The 22,078-nt window shown below is 49.7% G+C and overlaps 1 protein-coding gene across 15 annotated transcripts in view; it reads left to right on the top strand.

Annotated features, from left to right (window-relative positions):
• The window catches only part of MBNL1 (muscleblind like splicing regulator 1), an 80,378-nt gene extending 61,137 nt beyond the window's left edge, over window positions 1-19,241 (top strand). For 8 of the 15 annotated variants that reach the window (XM_069024698.1, XM_069024699.1, XM_069024689.1 and 5 more), the window contains 7 exons: window positions 3,467-3,724; window positions 4,706-4,759; window positions 5,579-5,732; window positions 11,129-11,164; window positions 11,854-11,948; window positions 14,984-15,058; window positions 15,933-19,241. In XM_069024698.1, the coding sequence (XP_068880799.1) occupies window positions 3,467-3,724; window positions 4,706-4,759; window positions 5,579-5,732; window positions 11,129-11,164; window positions 11,854-11,948; window positions 14,984-15,040 (654 nt within the window). In that variant the 3' untranslated portion in view covers window positions 15,041-15,058; window positions 15,933-19,241. Of the gene's footprint in view, window positions 1-3,466; window positions 3,725-4,705; window positions 4,760-5,578; window positions 5,733-11,128; window positions 11,165-11,853; window positions 11,949-12,562; window positions 12,755-13,837; window positions 13,963-14,983; window positions 15,059-15,932 lie in introns of those variants that run through there. The other 7 variants (XM_069024701.1, XM_069024691.1, XM_069024692.1 and 4 more) reach the window with 7 other exon arrangements.
• Window positions 19,242-22,078: the final 2,837 nt, after the last annotated feature.

Raw genomic sequence — 22,078 nt, 5'->3', positions numbered from 1 at the left:
CTTCCAGGGAGCTGCTGCTGTGGGATTGCCATTTGTTATGGCATGATCAGAGCTTTATAAGGCTCCGCTCACTCTCCCTTGGAATGAACTGTCCTGGAGAAAAATAACCACAATGATGTTAGCATCTAATCTTGGAGTATGATTGGTTCTGCTTAGAATTTTAAATATTTATTTTCAAGAGTTATGTACACTGGCAGGAATTAAGTCAGCACACGTTCTGGGATACAGACCCAGGCTGTTCCCAAGCTGAAGGCTCTCAGTAGGCACACCTGGGGTTTTCAGGGAAGCAGGCAGACACCACAGATCTGTTGGGCAGTGCTGTGTCTCCTGAATTAATGTGAGTCTTGGTAAAGTAAGGTCAGTGACTGCTACTAGCAGTGAGATTGCTTTCATCTGGATTTCATACCGACAGCATGCAGGTGTTGGTTGTCCAGTGCTTTCAGCCACTCCTGTAAGGAATCTGCATCTCAGGATGAAAATGTCATGGCTTGAGGCTTTTCCACAGCTTTCCTCACACTCCTCCCCTGCAGGAAATATCTTGAACAAAGTGTGGTTCTTCAGTGAACTGGAAAAGAAGCAAGAAGGACAGGGAAGTGAGAGAGAAAGGAATTGCCTAACACTTTATCAAAAACAGCTGTTTCTGTTGGAATGCCACCATTTTCTATTAGAAGTGTTCCAAAGTCAGCAGTGACCACAGCCAAGCTGCTGTTTCCTGCTTGGTTCTTATATGCCATTTTTTGCCAGAAAGAAGCAACTTAGAAGTTCTTGGAGCTGGTCAGCTCTGGGTGATCAGGACTGTGACCAGTGGGGCTGTGTGTTCTAATGCTCTGAGTGTCCTGGATAACAGCACATCCATTTCCGTTGGTTGCCTCAGATGCCAAGGAAGAGCCAGGAGGTGGGATGTGCTCTGGGAAGGGAAGGGTAGGGCTGGCCCTCCAGCCAAACTCTGCACAGTGCTGGGGTGAGGGAGAGGGACTCGGCCAAGGCTGGGAAGTGGCTGTGTCCCCACCCAGGTTGCACCTTGAGTCACAGCAGGGCCATCACAGCAAACTCAGCCCAAAGCCCAAGCAAGGGAATACAGTGAGTCAATGGCACTGCAGCCCCCACTCAGCATTTTACAGCAGGCTGGAAATGTACCCATGCCTCTTCTGTTTATGTTTCCTAACAAATTGAGTTGAAAAATATGGTACTAATTACAGGGCTATTAATAAATAACTGAAAAAAGCTCTCCAGATCTGTAAGACTAGACAGCACATCATGCTTTTGTGCCTCTCTTTACTGAAGGAGATGAGTGATATATTGCAGCGTGACCATGGCAAAAAGTAACCCCATTTCAAAGCTTGCTTTTAAATAAAGAAGAGTTGGAAGTGTTGTTGGTTGTTACCCTCACAGTGGTTGAAAAGACTGCTGGTCACACCAATTAGAAGGACCAGCAGTCCAGGGTTGTGTCTGGCTGCTCTGAGCCCTTGTCCCAAGATCTGTTCAGGAGCACTGGCAGAGGCCTTCTTCACCTTAGTGCAGCTACTGTGTGACAGCTCAGAAAACTTACCCTGGACATGCCAAAGGTTATCTCTATCTGCCTATTGCAGTGTTCTGGTCATTCTTCTTTGGTTTTTAACTGGGACAAAATTAGTTCTTCTGTGGATGTACTCCCTGTCTATATGTAGATGCTTTTATATATATGTGCACTTATATGGGTTTGTACATATCATTTCTATGTTGTTAATGGAGTTGTTCTTGCTTAGACACGGAGTGGTCTTGAGACCTTGGTTTAGTGGGCCACCAATACAAGACAAGGAGCAAAGACAGCTGCCTTTAGTTCATCCTTTTCTTCATCTTTGGAAGAAAAGGGTTCAGTTTACTGCTAGAACTGCAAATAATCAAAGGAAACTATACATTTCTGTCCATGTGGGAGGCCTTTGTTTGGGTAGAGGACACTGGTTCATGACCCAGGAAGTGTTCCTAGATAATGAAAGGGAACCTTCTTCCCTAGCCCTCCCTGTGTCATGCTGGCTGGCATGTGTCACTACAGGGGACTGGGCCAGGGAAGGGATCTGGCTGCAGGATTACCTGGCAGGCCGGTGGTTATTTTCCAGCTGAGGAATTTGCCTGAGCTGTTTCCGGCATGCTGCAGAATTCGTTCTGCAAGCCCTGAGCATGAGAGGCACAGGATGAGCAGGGGCTGGGCCCAGCTCATGTGGCTCTGCTGCAAATACATACCTGGAGTCGGTCACTACGTGGAACAAGCCTATTAACAGGATCATGCAGGAATGACCCTGGACAAATGTTTTCACACCTGACCTGGTCCTGGTCCTGCAGGTGGGTCAGTTCATAACTGTAGAGGATGGGCAGGTGGCACTGGCAGTGGCATGAGGGTTAAACAGCAGCCAGAAGACTGGTGTGAAGGGAAACCAGACCACCACCAAATTTGGGTTATTGAAGGGATTGGAGCCAAGGTCCTTGAGGAAATACTGATGATCCAAGCTTACAGGCACCCACCTTCAACAGGAAATTCCACCTACTAAAGGGTTTTATTTTTATGCAGACCCGGTTGCTTTTGTCCCTTTGTTTCCTATGGCCTTTGGAAAACTGGAATGCTAAGTGTTTTGTTGGCAGTTCGGGGAGAGCTGACCGTGACAGGAGCCCACATCAGTCTGTCAGACACAGGGCTTACATGTGTGGAGAGGGGGCCGGTGTGTGTCACACTGGTGACAGAGCCCGTGTCTGCAGTGCTGGGGTGGCCGGGACCTGGGCTTCTGTGCGGGCTCAGGGACGGCTGGAGCCACGGGGACACCGCAGGGGCTGTCACCAAGCAGCTGCAGCGTCTGACCCCTCCAGCTCTGGCTGGCTGTGGGCGTGTGACAGTGGGAGCAGGGGCCGCTCCGGCTGTGGCTGCTGCTGTTCCCCACCTCCTGTGGTTGCTCGGGGGGATGGCTGGGCAGCACAGGGGCTGTGCCACCACTGTGGGCTGCGGGTTGCTGTTCCCCGGCAGGCACCTGGATCATGGGGGCACATGGACACAGAGTGCCCGCCCAGTAGGGCTCTGTGGGGGCGACCACACACTGCCCACTCACTGTAATGAGCACATTGAGTGTGGTGACTCAGCACAGCCAGGTCACAGCAGGGCATGGCCGAGCACCTTGGGGTGCTTGGGTGGTGCCTGAGAGCCTCCATGGTACATTTCAGGAGACATGAACAGCCCCCATGGGTGGCTAAGCAGAGCCAGAATGTGTGCTTGGCTTTGATCATGGTGGGGTTTCATGCTCCTTGACATCAGAATTGGCTCTGGAGAACCCAGTCTCTGCTGCCAGGTCCCTGAGCCCTCCATCCCACTGCAGTGCACCGCCTGGGCCAGGCCCCCATCCTTGTGGTGCTCTCACAGGCTTTTAGAAAGCTTGTCTGTGCTCCAAGCCGTGCCTGCAACACCCGTCACCAAAACTAAGTGACTTTCTTTTCTGTGTCACAGGTATGTCGAGAGTACCAGCGCGGGAACTGCAACAGGGGAGAGAACGACTGCCGGTTCGCTCACCCCGCCGACAGCGCCATGATCGACACCAACGACAACACGGTCACCGTCTGCATGGATTACATCAAAGGGAGATGCTCCCGGGAAAAGTGCAAATATTTTCACCCTCCTGCACACCTGCAAGCCAAGATCAAGGCTGCCCAGTACCAGGTTAACCAAGCTGCAGCTGCCCAAGCAGCAGCGACTGCAGCTGCCATGGTGAGTGTGGGAACACTTCTGGATGTAGACGTATGTTGAGGAGAGGCAGTGGTGGATGTGTGTTTGTCCTTGCTAAGGAGGGTGCGTGTGCTTGGGGACCCCGGTCACTACACAGTGCAGTGAGCTTTCTCAGCATGTGGTGCCAGATTTGCTCTGAAGTAGTTCCAGACCACTGAGGTGTTTGACTAATTTTGCCTGCTGATGTACAGAGTGCCTGTGTGTACCTCTGTGTGTGCATACGTGTGTGCGTGTCTGTATGTGTGGGCTACCTGTGTATCCGGTTGGCTGTATGTCTGTGTGTGGCAGATGTGTATCTATCCAGCTGCGCAGATAGATAAATCCATATTTAGTTTCTGTAAGTCCATGTCTGTAGAGGTGTAGTTTGAAGTGGATCTGACCGTGTTACTGCTGTCCCCATCCTGTGTCCCCGTGGGCTGGCGGTGGCTCTCCCGGGCGCTAGTGCAGGCCTGTAGCTGTAGCAGCCACATCTGGGTCCACTGAGGAGCTGGTCAGCTGGCAAGGCGAGGGCAGCACCGGGGGGCTGTGGTGGCGGAGGGTCCCGCCTGTGCTGAGCCCGTGGGTGTGGGAAGCAGAGCACAGCAGGGGAGGCAGGGCCGGCAGGGCGAGGCGGTGGCCACGGGCTCCCGGTGGGGTCCGGCACGGGCAGGGAGCCGGTGGCCGGTGGCGGGAGCCCCTTTGCCGGTTCTGTGTGGCCGTGAGCCCCATGCCCCGCCCAGTGGGGGCCAGGGTGGGGGCGGCCGTGGGCCCCCCCTGCTGCCCCGCTGCCCTGCCCGTCGGCCCCCCATGCATGCCTAGTCTTGTTACCGTTGTACACGGCATCCGGTGATTTGTTTTTATTTGTTTTTTCTCACCTCCCCAAATGCACTGCTGCCCCCATGACGCACCTCTGCTTGCTGTTTATGTTAATGCGCTTGACCCCACTGGCCATTGCCATCATGTGCTCGCTGCCTGCTAATTAAGACTCAGTCGGCTGTCAAATCACTGAAGCGACCCCTCGAGGCAACCTTTGACCTGGTACTATGACCTTTCACCTTTTAGCTTGGCATGTAGCTGTATCGTAGAGTCGAGTTTGGGGTTAATGTGTAGAAATGGAACATCCCGGTTTCCCTCCCCACGTCCCCGGCAAAGGGCGTGTGGGCGGCCGGGCCAGGCTGGGCGCCCTCCCTGCAGCCCCCGCCGCCCCCGCGCCCGCCAGCCCCTTCCCGTCCCGTCCCCTGCCCTCCTGTCCCCCGTCCCCTCCCGTCCCTCCCGGGTGCCGGCGCAGGGGCGTTGGCATGGCTTCGTGGCGCGGAGGCGGCCGGGGCCAGCATGCGGCGCGCGCTCTGCATGCCCGGGCAGCGCTGGGGCCCAGGGACTGGGGTGTCACCACGGCCCCGCCATCCGCTCCAGACGGTGACTATTAACATGGCTTCTACGTGTGATCCTCATGGAGCTAGCAGTGCTGCTTCCCCAATAGCCTCGCTCCTGACCCAGCCCGAAGCTTTCCCGTAGCGTGGTACTGATGCCGGTGCCCATAGCGGCTGTCCCGCCGGTCCCTGTGCCGCTGTAATGGTAGGCAAATAGTGCTCCCTGGAAAGCTGTTCCCTCGCCTTTTATTTGGTAGTTCAGTGTGCTATGCCGCTTGCTTGCTCATGGAGAAACATGGTGCTGCCTGGTTATTTTGTCTTCTACTGATTTTTCTTTTTTTCCTTTTTCTCTCTCCTTTTCTCCTCCCTTTTTCCTCTCCCTCCCTCCCTCCCTCCCTCCCATCCTACTCCACACCCCACCCCATCCCCTTTTTTTTTTTTTTCTTTTTGTTACTGGACTTTATTTTTATACCCATCCACCATTCAGGGAATTCCTCAAGCTGTACTTCCCCCCTTACCAAAGAGGCCTGCGCTTGAAAAAACCAATGGTGCCACCGCAGTCTTTAACACTGGTATCTTCCAATACCAGCAAGCTCTTGCCAACATGCAGTTACAGCAGCATACAGCCTTTCTCCCACCAGGTAAGTGCTTCACTGGCGCCTTTTCAGGGGAGGGAGAAGGGGGAGTTCTGGAAAAAGCACAGTAGGAAACAGCTGTTTGTTGCTGGTGGCAAACGCGGTGTGTGCTGGAGGCCGCTGGTGCCACACAGGCAGCCCCTCCGGCCATGGCACAGCAGTGCCCCGTGCCCGTGGGCACAGGAGGGGCTGGCTGTGGGAACGCTGCCTTCTCTCTGCTCCTTGCGGAAGCTGGGTGGGTGTTTTCCAGTCTAACACAAAATCAGCATCATGCTCTGTCACCCTAAATCAGAATTTTAAATCTCCTCTCTCCTTCCTCTTTCCCTGGATTAACTGCTCTTCCTTCCTCGTCCCTAAGCTGTTGTGCTTGTTTCGCTGTGTGACCCCTTGGCCTTGGCAGTGGTGGCTCCGAGTCACACACACAAAGGGGTTGATTTCAACGAGGTGCAGTGATCGCAGGAGGCACAGGCAGTCTCACAGGTGGAGAACCACAAACCTACACAAGAAGTCACAGTTTGGGCCTCTACCACTGATGTCTCAGGGCTGGTCTTGGACTGAGTAAAGCCAAGTGCTTGTTCTCCGCCAAGAGTGATCAGCTCTACACTTGTCCTGGTGTAATTGCTGAAGAGTTGATGCCTGTTCTATGTGCCTAGCAGAAATCCCTTTGGAGGACTAGTGATGGGACATAAAGTTGGAATATATGCTTTGGTTCTGCCGATGGCACTGCATGAGAAATGATATCTAGTATGTCCCGGGAGCTTCTGCCCTTAGTTACACAGCTGAGGTTGTTTGTTACACCTGAACCCACACTAAAGCAGCACCAGTATTCCAGGAGGTGTGCAGAGCCCAGCTGATAGATCTGTACAAAAATGGGAAAGAGTCTGTGAGGACAGCCCTTCATCATGCAGACTGGGAAGGGGAAGAAATACGGCTCATCAGTCTTTGCCCAAAAATTTAAAGGATTTTATCCTAAACATTTTTGGCAAGTATGTTCCCAGGAGTTCAGTATAATGCCCTTTACTATTCTGTCTTGATCTGGCATACAACCAACCTGTGTACTTTAAATGGCACAAAAATCAGTTTCATGATCTAGTGCACTTTAATAATGCAAAAATGCATTGCAGCCAGTGAAATGTATCAGTAAATGTTACAAAGCTTGCTGGAGTCAATAGCAAGATGGGTTGAGTAAGCTGTAGGTCAGATCTCTAGCCCACATATTATAGTCCATATAAAAATGCATATGTGATCATGGACTTATGGAACCACAGAATGGTTTGGGTTGGGAAGGACCTTAAAGACCACCTCATTCCAAACCCCCTGCCACGGAGGGACACCTTCCAATAAACCAGGTTGCTCAGAGCCCCATCCAGAAAGACTCTGAGTCCCTCCTGTGAATGTTAAACAATTCACTGATCTCTTTTGGCACAGCATAACCAGTGGAGTCCATGAACTGCAACTTTCCAGCTTCTATGAAAGCAGCAAGGGGCTGGGTGGTTTCTGGAAGTGCTGGAGCTACCTTTGAGCTCCCCCTTCAAACTCAGGAGCTGGGGTTGTGGTTTATATGTGCCAGACCCCATTTGCACCTCATCATTGACTGGGGTCTTTCTCACTGGCTCTTCCACACACCTTACTTCAGCTCTTCCTCCAGCAGATCCACACTGAAACCTCCAGGAGCTTGGCAGTGGTTCTGAGGTTTCATTAGACCTTTCCTGACCACTTACGTTTAGTATATGTTGCACAAGAAAAGTAAGGGAGTTTTTAGCATGAGTTATTATAAATTCTCTCTTTATGTTTTTCAGATAGCGGCAGTTTGAGCTTTCCAGTAATCCAGTACTTTCCAAACAGTTTGAAAAATGTCTTTGCCACCTTGCCCTTTTTAGTTTTTCCCACTTCAGATGAACTGGGATCAGTTCCTGTTTGGGCACAGTCGCCTGGAAATAGAGTTTCTCCATCTGTCCCTACGAAGCAACGGAGAGCACCGAGCGTGGGTGCCCCCAGCTCCACGGCCACGGGGCAGGGGCAGGTCAGCTCAGTGGGATCTGAATTAAAGTGATGTTTTTCAGGTTCAGACACCCAAGGTGTAAGTGCTCATTTGTGTTCCTAGTTGCTCCAGGCAGGGTATGCAGGACGGCTGGAGGGCAGGACACCTGCAGAACCTACACAGGGTGGGTGTGCCCAGGGCTGGTTCCCTGTGGGGGATCTGTGCAAGACCCTCCTGTCTGCAGGGCACTTCACTCCTCATGTTCTCCCACTGATATTCCAGAAACCTCAAGATACCTCTTTCGAATTGTCAGGCATTGTTCTGGCTGGCTGTGTGCCAGGGATGTGAAGCACATCCAGGGATCATCCATGCCTGGGAGTGGACACTGCACTCCAGCATGCCTTAAGTGATTAAATATTCTTCAGACACTCGTATCACCTCTCTCAGCTAGAGCTCCCTCTGTGCGCTGCTCCCCTCTTGAGGTGTCCCTGAAACCTTGGCTGCTGGGAGCTGTCCCCAGACTGAGAGGGGAGTTTAGGGGTGTCACAAGAAAGAACCAGGACCATTTGTGCTGTTGGAATGAGGGGAGTTAGTCAGCCGAGTCAGGAGGCTCTGCATGCCTTGGTGGTGTTCCCAGCTCGGTTTGGTCCCTGGGTCCTGCCTGCAGCGCAGGACACCTCGGCAGACGCGGGTGAACCTCCCGCTGTGAACGCGCCGAGCTCCGGTCCTCGGACCTTTACCTGCTCCCTGTCCGGCAGCGACTGGGAGCTGGCTGGAGAGTGCTCCTGTGGGCAGCTGAGTGACATCCTGCCCCAGTGCCTGTGACCATGCTGTGCCTCAGCTCCCTGTCTCCTCGGAGTGCGGCTGCAGCTGTTCTGCCCAGGGGGTGTCCCCCAGGTGACCAGAGTGTCTTTGAGATCCTCCAGAGGCAGGGGTCAGGTTGGCAGGATGCTCCCAGGAGTTGATGTCGTGATGCAGCTGCAAGGGGCAGGATTACAACTGGCAGCTGAACCCCGTAGCCAGCATGGAAAGGCTGCAGCTACCTCTGCATCGTATTAACCCATTGCATATTTGTTCAATTACTGCAGCTTCAGCACCAGAGACTCCCTTGTTCCTGGCTGGGACTCAGTGCCCAGAGGCTTTCCTAAAGCACTTTCCTCTCTGGGGCTGCTGGGCCTGTGCAAAACCACTGTTCTCCCCCAAAACATTGGGGAGGGAAAGGTCACACACCACTGCTCACCTCCATGGGAGTGCTTGTGCTGTCTGGAATCTTGTTTTTAATTAGGCTTTAGTAGATTGGGCAGAAGAAATAGACTGAGGGGAATAATACAAGGGAGAAAAGAGAAAAAAATAATTAAAACAACAGTAAACATAGAATATTTATAAAAATAGCTTTATTGCACTGCAGAAATAATCTGGTTGTGAAGTTATGGTCATTTAAGTCAGAACATCCTCAAATTAAAATTCTGCTTTGTGCCGAACAGCCAGGGAACATTGAAAGTGCACATTCATTATTCATGTGTTCTCATTAGTCAGTCAAAGCTTCTGAAGTCAAGCTGAATATTAAGATCATAGCAAGACTTATTTTTATTACTGGTAAGAGGGTCATATAGCATGTCTGTGTTTGGGCATTATGCCACCCCAGCAAGTGTTCTACATTCTGCCTCATGTTCATTTGCTTCAGTTCCCTTTCAAAAACTGTGTGCACTGGTCATAATGTTAATGAAGATAATTTAGACTGAAATTTGGAGCTTTTAATTGAAAAGCTTTACAGGGATATTTCAGAGTTGTTATAAATACCCAGCTCATGTGTAGCGTGCAGATACAGTTGTGCAGGGAGCGATGTACCATTGCAGCTCTCGTGGAGGTGTACAGCTCCAGGGCACTGCTGCAGAGGCACAGCTCAGAGCTTCTTCTCTGCACCCCCATTAAATGCCACTGAGAGCCCCTAAGAGGGACTGAGAAAGCTGTTTTGCTTACTGTTTGTAGTTTTTAGCCAAATTCTGCTCCGTTTTTTAATCTTGCAAGTGATCCCATTGGCTTCAGCCATGACTTGTGCCTGGGGAGGTCAGGAGAGGTGCCCTTCCTTTATCCTTTCTTTGTGAATATTCTCAGTCTCTTCCATGACGCAGAAATAGAGGATTAATTAGGAAACATGATGATGCCCTTGCCTTTGTTGCCTTACAGATACAGCAGTGACAGAGAATAACCTTGGCCCCAGCAGTAATTAAACTGACCGACTTCTTCCCTGCGTAGTTAAATGCTCTGAGGGTGTGCATCCCCTCCAGTGCTTGGCACTGGCTGGAGCCATTTCCTGTCCCCATTACAGTCACAGGATGTCACGGAGGCAGCATTGCCTGGCTGCCTCTGGCAGCCTGCTAGGATGTTTCCATTTCGATTGCAATCTCATTCCCAGATTTCAGAGTTTATTTCAGTTTCTGCTGTGTCAACCATCATGAACAGTGTTAATGTTATTTGTTAAATTAAAAAGTAAATAATGTATTTAAAATTGATATTCTGGAAGATCAGTATATATTTATCATCTTGGAAGTAAAAATAGAAGATAGTGAGATCACTCTGGTGGAAAGCATTTTGCTGTGTAACGTAGAGAGAATTGCCAACTTGGTGGTGCTTAAAAATGATACCAGAATGATCCTAAAAACACCTTCCTGCTCCTGGCTCTGGTTGCAGGGCAGAACTCTCCAGGTGCTTTCTTGTTGTGTAGTCTGAAGGGAGTTGGGGCTGTGAACCTAGGCACCAGCATCTTAAAATACATCCTGCAGTGTAGAACAAAAGGCTGAACAGGTGCTCTGAGGTGTCACCATGAGCTGCACAGGGCACGGTGACCATTCAGCCACTGCTCTGGGTCGCGTGTGGAGTGGCCAGAGCAGGGGACAGTCGGGATCACTGCCCGAGGAGAGGGAGAGGAAGAGGGAGAGGCTCTATCACCTCTGCCATCCATCTGCCTGGATGGGTCCAGCTGTGCTCAGCACATCCTGAGCGGACACAGGGACAGGGACAGCAGGGCCTGGTCCCGCTGGCCTCGCACCGGGGACCACAGGCACTAGGCAGGGGTTTTGATCTGAGAAGAGCAGGGAAAGGACCACGACAAGGCTTGTGTCAAAAGGGAAAAAGGTTTTGGGAGTTCTGAGTTAAAGCTGAGGAAGGTTTTCATGGCTGTGCTCTGGGGCCAGCACGGTCCCAACACAGCTCCATCCGCTGCCCTGTCCCCAAGGCCTCGTTCTAACGGATCACTGTGCTATTGTATGGTTTGATTGTGCTGACAGTTGCATGCTACTGTGCCCATAATAACAATTTTTCTTCTTTGTTCAAATGAAATTTCTAATTACGCGTGTGATGGGTTGTTTTAATTCTTTTCCCTTTCCAAATCCACCTTCCTGTTGCAATGCATGATGAGCAGGCTCAATATTGTGCATGACACCCGCTACAAGTGTTGGTAGGTGCCAGCTTTGTTTCTTGATTATCTTAAACCTGTGGTGCAGCTCACAGACCCTCAAAATCCACTGCTAGATTTAACGTACAGCCCTCGTGCCAGTCCGTCTTCCCGAGCCTCCTGCACTAACACCTGTCAATTAAATGTGATTGTTTTATTTAATTGACATGGACACGTAGATGTTAATTTTCTACAGCAGTTTTTAATTGCACATTGTTCCTTGGTGGATTTTGACTGGACTATGAGTTCCAGTGTTTAGAAACTATCTTGTGTTAACTAAAGACTGTATCTTACCATAGCCATGTAGCTGTATTCTGTCCTTCTACAAGATTAATTTCTGTTAGCAGTAAATATTTGGGTTGAATTTTTAAAAGACAAAAATTTGTAAATATAAGGGCATTGAAAAAACTCTCCTGTTGTTTTTCATATTGAAATGGTTAAGCTTGTTTGTGTCGATTTTCTTGATTTGATGGTAACAAGCATTTTCCCATTTTTTTTTCTCTTTCATCTCCCTCCCCTCCCGCCCGGAATGTTGTCCTGCTTTGCACTGTGGTTGCATGTCACGCTCTGGCAATGATGTCTCGGGCTTCTCGCTGTGGTAAACCACGCTCAATGACCCTCCCACGTGTCGCTCTGGTCCCATACTGCTACACTCTTCTGTATGTTTGCTTATTTGATTTTCCTTCCGAAAGTTCCCATGGTGCACGGTGCTACGCCAGCCACTGTGTCTGCAGCAACAACATCTGCCACAAGTGTTCCCTTCGCTGCAACAGCCACAGCCAACCAGGTTTGCTAATTTACAGCTTTGTTCCTTACAGACAACTCGAAATCGGTGCTTTAATGAGCATGGGGGTTTGGATCTGACCTCTTGTTGGCCTACACATTCTCTCAAAGAGCTGCAGCACAGCTTAATCAGCCCTTAGCCATGCTCCAAAGGTGCTGCAGTTCCATTTCTGATGCTAAAAATAATTGACAATAGAGTTTCTGACTCAGTCTTGACATTTATGGGCCATGCTGCTTATTTCTGCTCTCAGGGATGCAAAGAGCAAGGGATAATACACAAGCCCATGATTTATTTCCATTTCTGTGGAGCCAACAGCTCCTTTCATTGCAGAACTCAGGCAAAGCCAGGGGAGTCTTTGTGCAGAGGGGTTGCAGGTTATTACAGTCTGAGTTTAGCAGTCCAAACATGTTCTGACTCTCCTCTTCCAAGCGTAAAACAAAACCCCGTGAGCATGGGCCACACAGAAACTTTCTTGAAGCCTTTGTTCCAGCCTTGTGATTCTCTTTTTGGAATGGCCCATTGCTTTGAACAGAGCTCAGTTAAGAAAATTCCCATTAGAGTCTGGGTTTATTTCTCAATACCCACCGCAGTCATTGCCGTGTTTGGATGTATTTCAGGAATATGAGAGTAATGCTTTACCACGTAAGTGATTAGAAGTCCTCCCAGGAAGCCAGAACCAATGCTCTAAAGATGAGTTCCTGGGCCAGAGGAGCCGCTGGAGCTGCACCTGAGCACAGGACGCTGTCAGAAGGGCAGACTTCTGTACAACACCTGGCTGAAAGTGCAACAATAAAAACGTTTTAAAAAGCCTTCTGTTCCTCTTCTAAAAGCAAATTATTTTTTGAGATTTACTGGGCAGTTAGTTGCCCATGCCGTGAAGCCATCAGTTCTGGTCTGTTACGCAAGTCTTGCTTCCAGCTCGGTGGGATCACACGTGTGTCCCTTAGAAAAGGGAACTCCAGGTTCTCCTCAGTGTTGTGCAGGTGTGGTCCTGTGTGTGGGATGAGCTGTGCAGGTAAATGTCAGTGTTAAGGCAGGCTTACCTGAGGCACTCGGCTCCTGGCTCAGGACAGGTGGCTCCTCAGGCACTGAGCCCGTGCCCCTCTGTGCGTGGGGAGGGTGGTGCCAGCTCCTGCGGCCTCGGGACACCCAGTGCTGCAGAGCGAGCCCCAGGGCCTTTGGCTTCGAGCCTTTGCACCTTTACCTGTCGAGCACTACCATTTTGTGCTGCCCCAGCTGTACGTCCCTCGTTAACCTGTCTGCTTCCTCATCTCTCAAAAATACAATTCCCAAATGACACCATTGCAGTGACAGCTAGGCATGCACATCCTGAGCCTCCAAAGGGACCTGGATGTTGTAGAATTCCAAAAACAACCCAGGTTAGTCTGCTCAGCAGGTAGCTCATTCTTCTCATAAGAAATGTTTGCTGTATGAACAGGTCACTCAGGGCTTTAAACTTGGCCTAAGAATTGGTGTTTTGAAAAGCTAATTCATAGGTGGGGCTACCTCTGCATATGTGCCACCTCAGCGAGCAACCTCCTGTATGCCCAAAGTCTCTTAATACTGCAATTTATTGCACCAGTTACTTTCAGTGTCTCTGTATCCTGTGCATGTCCTGAGGGTTGTGAGAACAAGACAAGCCAAAGAAAAAGTCATTCTTTTAAAATCATCTCTCTGTTAGTAACCATGTACTTCCCAGATAGATCACAGGGAAAACTTTCTGCTGTAGAATCTGGTCATTTCATGCCTTTCCTCCCCAGAGCCTCATAACACTTAGTGCAGTTCTGCAGCCAAACCTCCATATATACATATATAGCCATATATGTATATACCATGTGAGCAATGCTGAAGGTATTTAATGCCACCTGATGCCATGTGCCTGCATGCCAAAGGCTAAAGATCTGGCCCTTCATCTTCCTGCATCGGTGCTGAAGGTCCCTGGTCTGTTCGACAGCACTATCCCTGATGCTGCTCCAGTCGGGTGCCGCAGCCTGTCCTGCAGCAGTAGGAAAACATGGTATGAGAAGCTTCATTCTGCTCGAAGCCCATTTCTGTGGAGTTGGCAATGCTGTGATGTGTGAGCTGCCAGGGAAGGAGAGGGCACACGGGTGGATAAACAACTGCAGGACCTGCCGATGAGTTAGTTGAGAAGGAGCTCCCCATTCTCTTTACTGGGCAGATTCACAGGCCAGCCTTGGTGCCCTTCAGGAAAAGGGTCTTTCCAAGTGCCACAGCTGTTTGGGATCGTGCAAATCCATTTTGTGTCCTAGGCCTCAGCACAATTCCCTGTGCCTGGGCACATCTGCTCCCCCTGGGCGCTGCAGGGTTGCGGTGTCTCCGCCACCCACGGCCAGGGTGCAGTGTCACCTGTTAGTGGCACTGCTGGAAATTAGCTCCCAGTGTAATCCTGGCTTTTTAAACGGGAAACTGAGCTGATGGGCACTTGAGGGGAGCCCTGTGCTGAGTCCTGTTTGTGCAGCCGAGCATTTTGGGAATTGTTTCCCTGCTTGGGGAGGCTTTGCTTGCCGGCTGCTCCGCGTGGTGCTGCAGCCACTGTGGGAAGGGCAAGAGCTCTTCTCAAACAGGGATTTTCACCAGCCTTGAAAATCAAGCTCAGGGCATTGTAGGTTTGGCATTCAAAACCCAGGACAGTGACAGCAGTGAACACTTCACAAAATCACACTGAAATGAGGCCACTGTAGAATTCATTATCTGAGACACTGAAAACACAGGATTTTGTGTAGGCCAACAAAAAGGGCTGTTTTCAATTACTGCACTGCATGTCTTGTAGGTGTTAACTTCTCCTATTTCCTGAACAACCAATAATACTTATTTATATTTGTCCAGTAGTACTTAACCCAATGTTTTCCAGTTCTAAGTTGCTATTGTAGCACTTCAGTTGACTTTAACTTATAGTTATGATGTAAAATCCACCAACTCACAGCTGATTCTCCCAGACTGATGTTCTGTAGCAAATGCTGTGTCTCTGGGTGGGTTCATTGCACGTGTTACTCATTGTTTATATTTCTTACCTGTAGATACCCATAATATCTGCCGAACATCTGACTAGCCACAAGTATGTTACACAGATGTAGACATTTGGTCATCAAACAGTAAGTTCCCAATGTATTGTTGCTGTATTTCTTCTTACTCTTATGTGTGTAATTTGTTGCTGTAAGGGACAGAATGCTTTTACTTTCTAAGAAAACCAGTAAGCTACAGGGGCAGAGGCTCTGACCCCCCTGAGGGGCCATTCCTCTCCGAGGAGAGATCCCACGGGTAGCAGTGGCCACATCATGTGTTAGTTTGGTACGTGCCCACCCAGCAAAACCAGGGTTCATAGAGGTTATGTTCTGTCTATGGTGGCCCCAGCAGTGACCTGAGTTGAGGGGCAGATAGAGGGGGAAGATGATTCCATCAAGTTCTCTTCAGAAAGAACAGCTTATAAATCCCAAAATTTGGAACCCCAGTATTTCCTGGGTTTGGAAATTCATAATTCTCCTGTTGTTGTGAGATCCCCCCCGCAGCCATCCCACCCCAGGACAGCTCTTCATTTGTGTTACCTTCCTCTCTCCTGTGCCCCACTTCTGCCAAGTGTTTATGGAATGCCTTGGCCATAATGGAATTATTTCTGAGGGTGAGGAATGACCCTTTGGCCACAGTGGGTTTGCAATCAGAGCTGCTCCTTTCAGCTGAGCATAAACGTTGTTAAACTGCTGGAGTGACGCAGGGAGAGTGGATCACCGAGGGTGGGACGGGATGGGACGGGACGGGACGGGACGGGACGGGATGGGATGGGATGGGATGGGATGGGATGGGATGGGATGCCTCAAGTGGGATGGGATGCCTCAAGTGGGATGGGATGCTTCTGCTGCCGGCGGGTTCCTGCGGGGACACAGCCCCCTGTGCCATATAAAACTGGGGCTGCTGTGGTCTGACACCAAGTCCTGGCTGTGCCGAGAACACTTTGTGCTCTTCCCTTCCCAGATGGGATCCGAGGCGAAGAGGCCGGATTTGGGTGGGAAGAGGCCGAGCTCATTAGCCATAGTGTATGTAAATACTGTCCAGCAGCACTGGGAACCCCTCAGCAGTGACATCACACATTGCATGTTAACGAGACGAAGCGAGACCGTGGGACTCCACTGCACACTGTTGCCTATATACTTTGTACATTGAATTGATATTTGTGCTGAGGTGATCTTATTGTCTAAACCTGCAGCATCGTCCGCCTTTCCCAGCACACAGTGCCCAGGGGAAGATGCATCCGGGGCCTGCTCCCCACAATCACGGACGTCACCCCGGAAAGGCCGACGATGCTGTAACCAGAAATCTATTATGTATTGGTACGTCTGTAGACCAAGATATAATTTTTTAAAGTAAGTTTATTTCTTTCAAGGTTTACAAATAACAAAGGTGCACCTTGTATTTAAAATTGCCATTATAGATGAGAGCGTGCATGCACAGTAATTTTTGTTTAAGAGTAATATTTTTAATGTAATAGATTGTAAGAAATGAGAAGAGAGGAATCTGACAGAGATGAATGTGCCAAGCAAAACCACAACTGTGTATATTTTAAAGCACATCAATGGCTTTAAGTACCATGTTGTTAAGGATTCTCATGAAGTGCCATAGACTGTACATCCATCAGAGTATTATTTCCACAGTGTTATTTTCAGAACCACGTTTTCACTGACTTGATGAGTACTGATCAGTCAAAGGGCACCATTCTGTTTCAAACCAAAGCTGTCTCAGAAATGGCCAATTGCTCCTCACAGCCAGTGGGCAGCACCAGAGAGATGCTCCAACTGTGCATAACCCTTATGGACAATATTATCTATAAACTCTCCAAGGCGTTGTATCTCATATTTATGCATATTTACTGTATAACATGAGCTGCGAAAGGGAAAAGCCATTTCTGAGACACAGTAACAAATGTTTGAGGAACTTCTTTTGCTCTATTTATAGCCTCTGTCGCAAGTCACAAGGACTATAAATGTTTTGCAGAGATGGGTTTCACTTTAATTCATCAAGTCCCGCGTCCGCGGCGACTCTAAACAAAGACGCAGAAGCACTGACAGCAGATGCATGACAAACCAAAATAGGACAAATGAGACGTTAATTAGTGTAGAAATTGGGTGGGTTAATACTCGGGTGAGTTTTATATGTGATTTTTTTTGTTCAGATTAACTGCTTATAGCCTTAGAAAGCCTTTACAAAATAAAAACAAACAAATAGATGTGCATTCAAGTTTTAAGAATGGATTCATCCAAAGGAATTCCTTTTTGTGGTTTGGATGTTGCAGCCAGTAAAGGATATTTTTGCTCTGTTCAGCCAGGGGCTGCCTGGGGCCAGGCCCCGGGTGGGCAGGGGAGGGAGAGGCGCGGGTTCAGTTGTAGAACTCGCCATACTCCGAGTTTACTGCGAGTTTTTATGCTTGAGAGAGATGCTTTATAGATAAGAATGATGTGTTGATTTTCCTGATTGTACTGTACATCTATTAAAGCCTTAGATTATTACATTACGGGTTAAAACCCATACCAATGTAATTTCAATCGTGTTAAGAAAGTATAGGTGACTTCACATGTAATTGTAGTGACTTACCATAGAGAATTTACTTATTTTTTTCGTGTTAAAAGTGTAGTTTTTATTTCTTACATTTATTAGCTCGTTTTCATTTTCTATTACCAGTTGATACCATTTCAGTTTATAGAATTTTGTTTTATTAGAGTTTACTGATGACTTTTTCAAAATACAAAAAAAAAAAAAGTAGTTTTCTTCATAACATACTCAGTTTGGAATCTACATGTAGTGTCTTATGAGTATTCGTATTATTGTTAACTAAATGATTTCTATTTTACTGATCTAATATGACAATGTAAGAATGTCAGTCATTGTTAGTTCTTGTCTAGTTTTCATTAAAGAACAAAGATCTTTTATATGGATATCTTATAATTATATAATCATTGCTAAGTAAGAAGTTAAGTTGTTGCTATGGCAACAATCCTGGCAGACAATTGAGTAATATTTTGATGATTTATTTTGTTTGTAATTAGTTATTATGAGAAAAAAAAAATCTAGTTCCTAGATATTAGAATAAAATTTATTTTCTACTGTATCCATTTCAAATGTTAAAATATTGTTTAAATATTTTTTGAAATCCCTGAATATCAGGCCTTGTTATAAATAAGCTGCATAATCAATAGATCAAGGGACTTTTTGTTGATAATCCAAATACTCAAAGTTTACGTAACAAGAATTCTAGTGTGTGTGTGCAAACTCTTGAGGGTTGATTATGCTGCAGTTGGGACGTCGAGAGCGAAGGTTGACTTTTTGCACTTCTGTATATAGTCAAAAAAGAGAGAAACCTGTATAATAGTAAGATCTTATTTTGAATAAAAATGTCTATAATTACAAGGAGTTTTGTTAAGGCTAAATAAAATGACAGGCTGAACAAAATTGCTTGCAAAAGTGGCACAGAGTTAGCACTCCATCCCCCTTCCAAAAAGTTGCTTTGCTTTATGTGGACAGCTTGTAGTTTGCCAGGATTTTTTCAGCTGGAAAGATCTGCCATCCTTCCGAGATCTCATGACTGACAGAAGCTCCACTGGGTCAAATCTGCCTGAAAATCATTATGAAAAAAAAAAGAAAAAAAAAAAAAAAAAAGAAAAAAAAAGCAGGTACTTCAGCCCATCCAGGGAACCATGGCTCAGATATTCCGTACATTATTCAAAATCTACTGCATGTTTAAAGTATCAAAATATATTAAAGATATATGCTATTCAAACCAGTTTCTGACAATTTCAGTGGTTTCTTGTTCACAAAAAAAGATTCTTCAAAACAAATACTGACGTTCACAGAGTTCAACCATGGACAGGCAAACGGAACAGCACCCGTAGCTGTAGGGTAGGGGATTATTTTCTTGCTGTAGTGGTCCTGTTCTTTTAGCAGGTGAAAAACAACCTGGGAGATCTTCCCTTTCCATGGAAAGCGTTGCAGGAGCATGGTCATCCTGTGTATGCCAAAGCTGGGAGCAGGCGGGGGGCCGGGCTGCCCGGTCTCGGAGCTCACACTAATCAGTAATTAACGAGTTGCACTCGTGCAGCCCCCGGTTCATCTGCTGGAAGGACGGGCGCGCTTGGGTTTGCTCTTACGTAACCACAGACTTACTTTCGCTTGTAGTTGCTCCAGTTACGTACTCTGTCCTGGGCTGCAATTTGGGTTTATGCTTATTTTATTATTACTGCTATAGTTGACCTTGCTGTATGGAAAAAATAAAGTGAAATTGCCCTAATGAAAGTTCTCTTTCTTAATTATCTTTTCCTCTATTAGGTTAAAAGTGGCTCCACGGGGTTGTGTAGGCTTGCACGTGTCTGAGCGCTTGTGGGACTGTCCACAGTTTATTTGGTACTGGGGCTTTTCTGCACCAGCACATGTCCCCTCTGCAGGATGTGTATTAAAATGCCGCCTGCTCGGGATATTCCTGTCAAATCTGGGATGCTCTGGATCAGCCCCAGCTACCGTTGGCCTCCTGTGGCAACACTTCTGAGGTTCGGGGACACACTGGGACCCCCAGCCCCTCCCTCTGCAGGGAATGGGGACACAGGGAACTGAAGGTGTGGGGAATGGGGGCACAGGGAATCAGGGGAGTGGGGAATGGGGATGCAGGGAATGGGGGAGCAGCGAACTGGGCGCACAGGGAGCTGGATGATCAGGGAAATGGAGAGCAGGGAGCTGGGGCTGCAGGGAAGTCAGAGTGAAAGGAATGAGGGGAGCATGGAATTGGGGGGCAAGGAACGGGGAGCAGAGACTTGGAGGTGCAGGGAATGGAAGAGCAGGGAACTGGGGAGACAGGGAATAAAGGGAACTGGGAAGGGAGGTGCAGGGAATGGGGCAGCAGGGAGTGGGCTGCAGCCAGGCAGTGGCTGACATTAGAGGGAGCCCTGTTGCCACGTGTTGCAGTTGCTCCATCTGTCTCCCACAAATCACTGATAATCAAAATTTTTGATCACAACATCACAGCTTTAATTGATTAAAGGAAACACTGCAGGGCAGTTTTTTCCAGGGGAATTCTGGGTGTCTCCTGTGACCCCCACCACTAGCTGGCCTTTCCCAGACAGGCCTGTTGGCACTATTTCCAAGCTCAGCACACCTGGACATCCCATTCCTGCTGGCCGAGCACCCACTCCCCTGCACGCCCTTTGCCCCCATGCTCAGGATGACACCAGCATTTCATTTATCCCCACATTTAGCTGCCTAGGGAAAAACAACGCGTCGAGCAGTGCCAGTGTTCAGAACCGGCAAAAATAGCCCAGCTCAATTTTCCTCTGTAACTTCGAGGGCGGCTGCGGTGGCTCCATCCAGGGGCTCCCCCAGCCCTGCGGGACCCTCCGGCCCTCCTGTCCTGCGGCACCGGCTCTGCCGGGGCTCCCGCGGGTGAGAGGATGGCGAGCAGCAGCTCTGCCCCCGCGGGGCTGTCGCTGGAGAGGGAGGAATCAGCAGCTCGGATGCTGAGCAGAGCCACGAGAAGGAGCTGCTGCCAAAGCGGCTCGGGAAGCTGCGGCTGTGGTACCTCGCTGTCCCTCTGGGATGTGGCACCTCGCTGGCCAGGGCCAGGACAATGACAGCCACGGGGGCAGCAATGAGAGCTGTATCAGTTGTGAAAAGCAAAACAAGAGAATTTTGTTCCAAGGATCTCCTGTGTCTGCAGCTGAGAGGCTTTTCTGAACTGGGGGAGGATTCTGGGCCCTCAGGGAGGGAGGAACAGGAACCTGGGAAAGAGTTTGAATCACCTCTGCTCCTTGGGCAGGAAATGGTGGCAGGACGGAAGAAACAGAATAATTCTGAGGGTGTTTTTTCATCCAAATGTTAGTTGTAATTTTTTAAAAAGTGTATTTCCTGCCCAAACAGAGCCGATCACACCCCTCTCTTTGGTCCCAGCTGTGGGTGGCACGATGTGCTGGGCACAGCTCGGCATGGGGAGAGGCGCCGGGAGGGCTCAGCTCTGCCCACTGCAGTGCCCGGGACACGCAGCACAACGCGGGGCCGGGAGCGTGGCAGGGCCACCACCGCTGGGTGCCACGGGCTGCAGCAACCTGTCACAGCACCAACTGCGGCAGCTCCGGACCACGGGGAGAGCAGGGGAGAGAAGGCAGTTTGGAGAATGGCACTGGTGCTGGGGCTGAGTGGCCCCAGGGTGGGTGGGGATTTGATGGGGCTCAGCCGGGGGAAAGGGAAGGGCTTTCGGGGCTGCAGGAGGGATCTGGAGCCTCTGCGTGTGCAGGTAGGAGCTGGTGCAGCGTCGGAGGAGCTCCCGCGGCCACGTACCGACCTCGGCCCGGGGGCCAGGCGCAGTGAGCTGCTGGTCCAGGTAGGGCTGGACACAGCGGCTGCATCCCGCCCACAGCCCCTCACCGCGGGATAACCAGAAAACCTTGTTCTGGCGCTGGCTGGAGCGGGGAGCCCCTCCCGGCGCTCCTGTGCTCGCTGGCACATCCCGGGGGAGCTGCCCAGGGCTGTGCTTCGGGGCAGCGTCAGGGCACTGAGCTCCGTGACCGCCGAGGGGCTCTGCTGGTCCCTTCCCTCCCATTCCCATACCCTTTTTTCGATGCCGGCCCTCGCCTTCCACACTCGCCTTTGCTGCCCGGTGCTCGCCGGCTGTTTGGGCAGAGACACATTTAACAGCGGGCGCTCTGGGGGCTGGGTCTGCCCTGAGGGGTGGCAGCGGTGCCACAGCCCGGGCTGCTGCCGGAGAGAACCCGACACGTTGGTGGCCAAGGGGCCTGTGACTGTGGTCACCGTGCCCGTGGCATCGGCAGCCGTAAGCAAAGGGGGAAACACGCCCAGTGTCACTCACCGGCTCCGACAGCTGCTGCTGGCTCCAGCTCCTCAATTCGTGGTTTCTGGTGCAAAGAGGAAGATGATGTGAACAGATCGTTACTGCATGAAACCCGGTTCTGAACATCTGTGCTGAAGTGAAAACTTCATCCTAAAATAGATGCACAGATAGGGAAGAGGAGCAGCTCACAGGAGAGAGCTGGAGGGAATTCACAAAATCCAACTTGCCCTACAAAATTTTGGCGGAGGGGGGTCTCTGAGCCTCTACCAACATTCCCTCTCGAGGGTCACTGCTGCCT

This window comes from Aphelocoma coerulescens, chromosome 9 (genome assembly GCF_041296385.1).
Source record: "Aphelocoma coerulescens isolate FSJ_1873_10779 chromosome 9, UR_Acoe_1.0, whole genome shotgun sequence".
Classification (NCBI taxonomy): domain Eukaryota; kingdom Metazoa; phylum Chordata; class Aves; order Passeriformes; family Corvidae; genus Aphelocoma; species Aphelocoma coerulescens.
The sequence above is the reverse complement of the archived record's forward strand: the minus strand, read 5'-3'. Positions and strand labels throughout refer to the sequence as shown.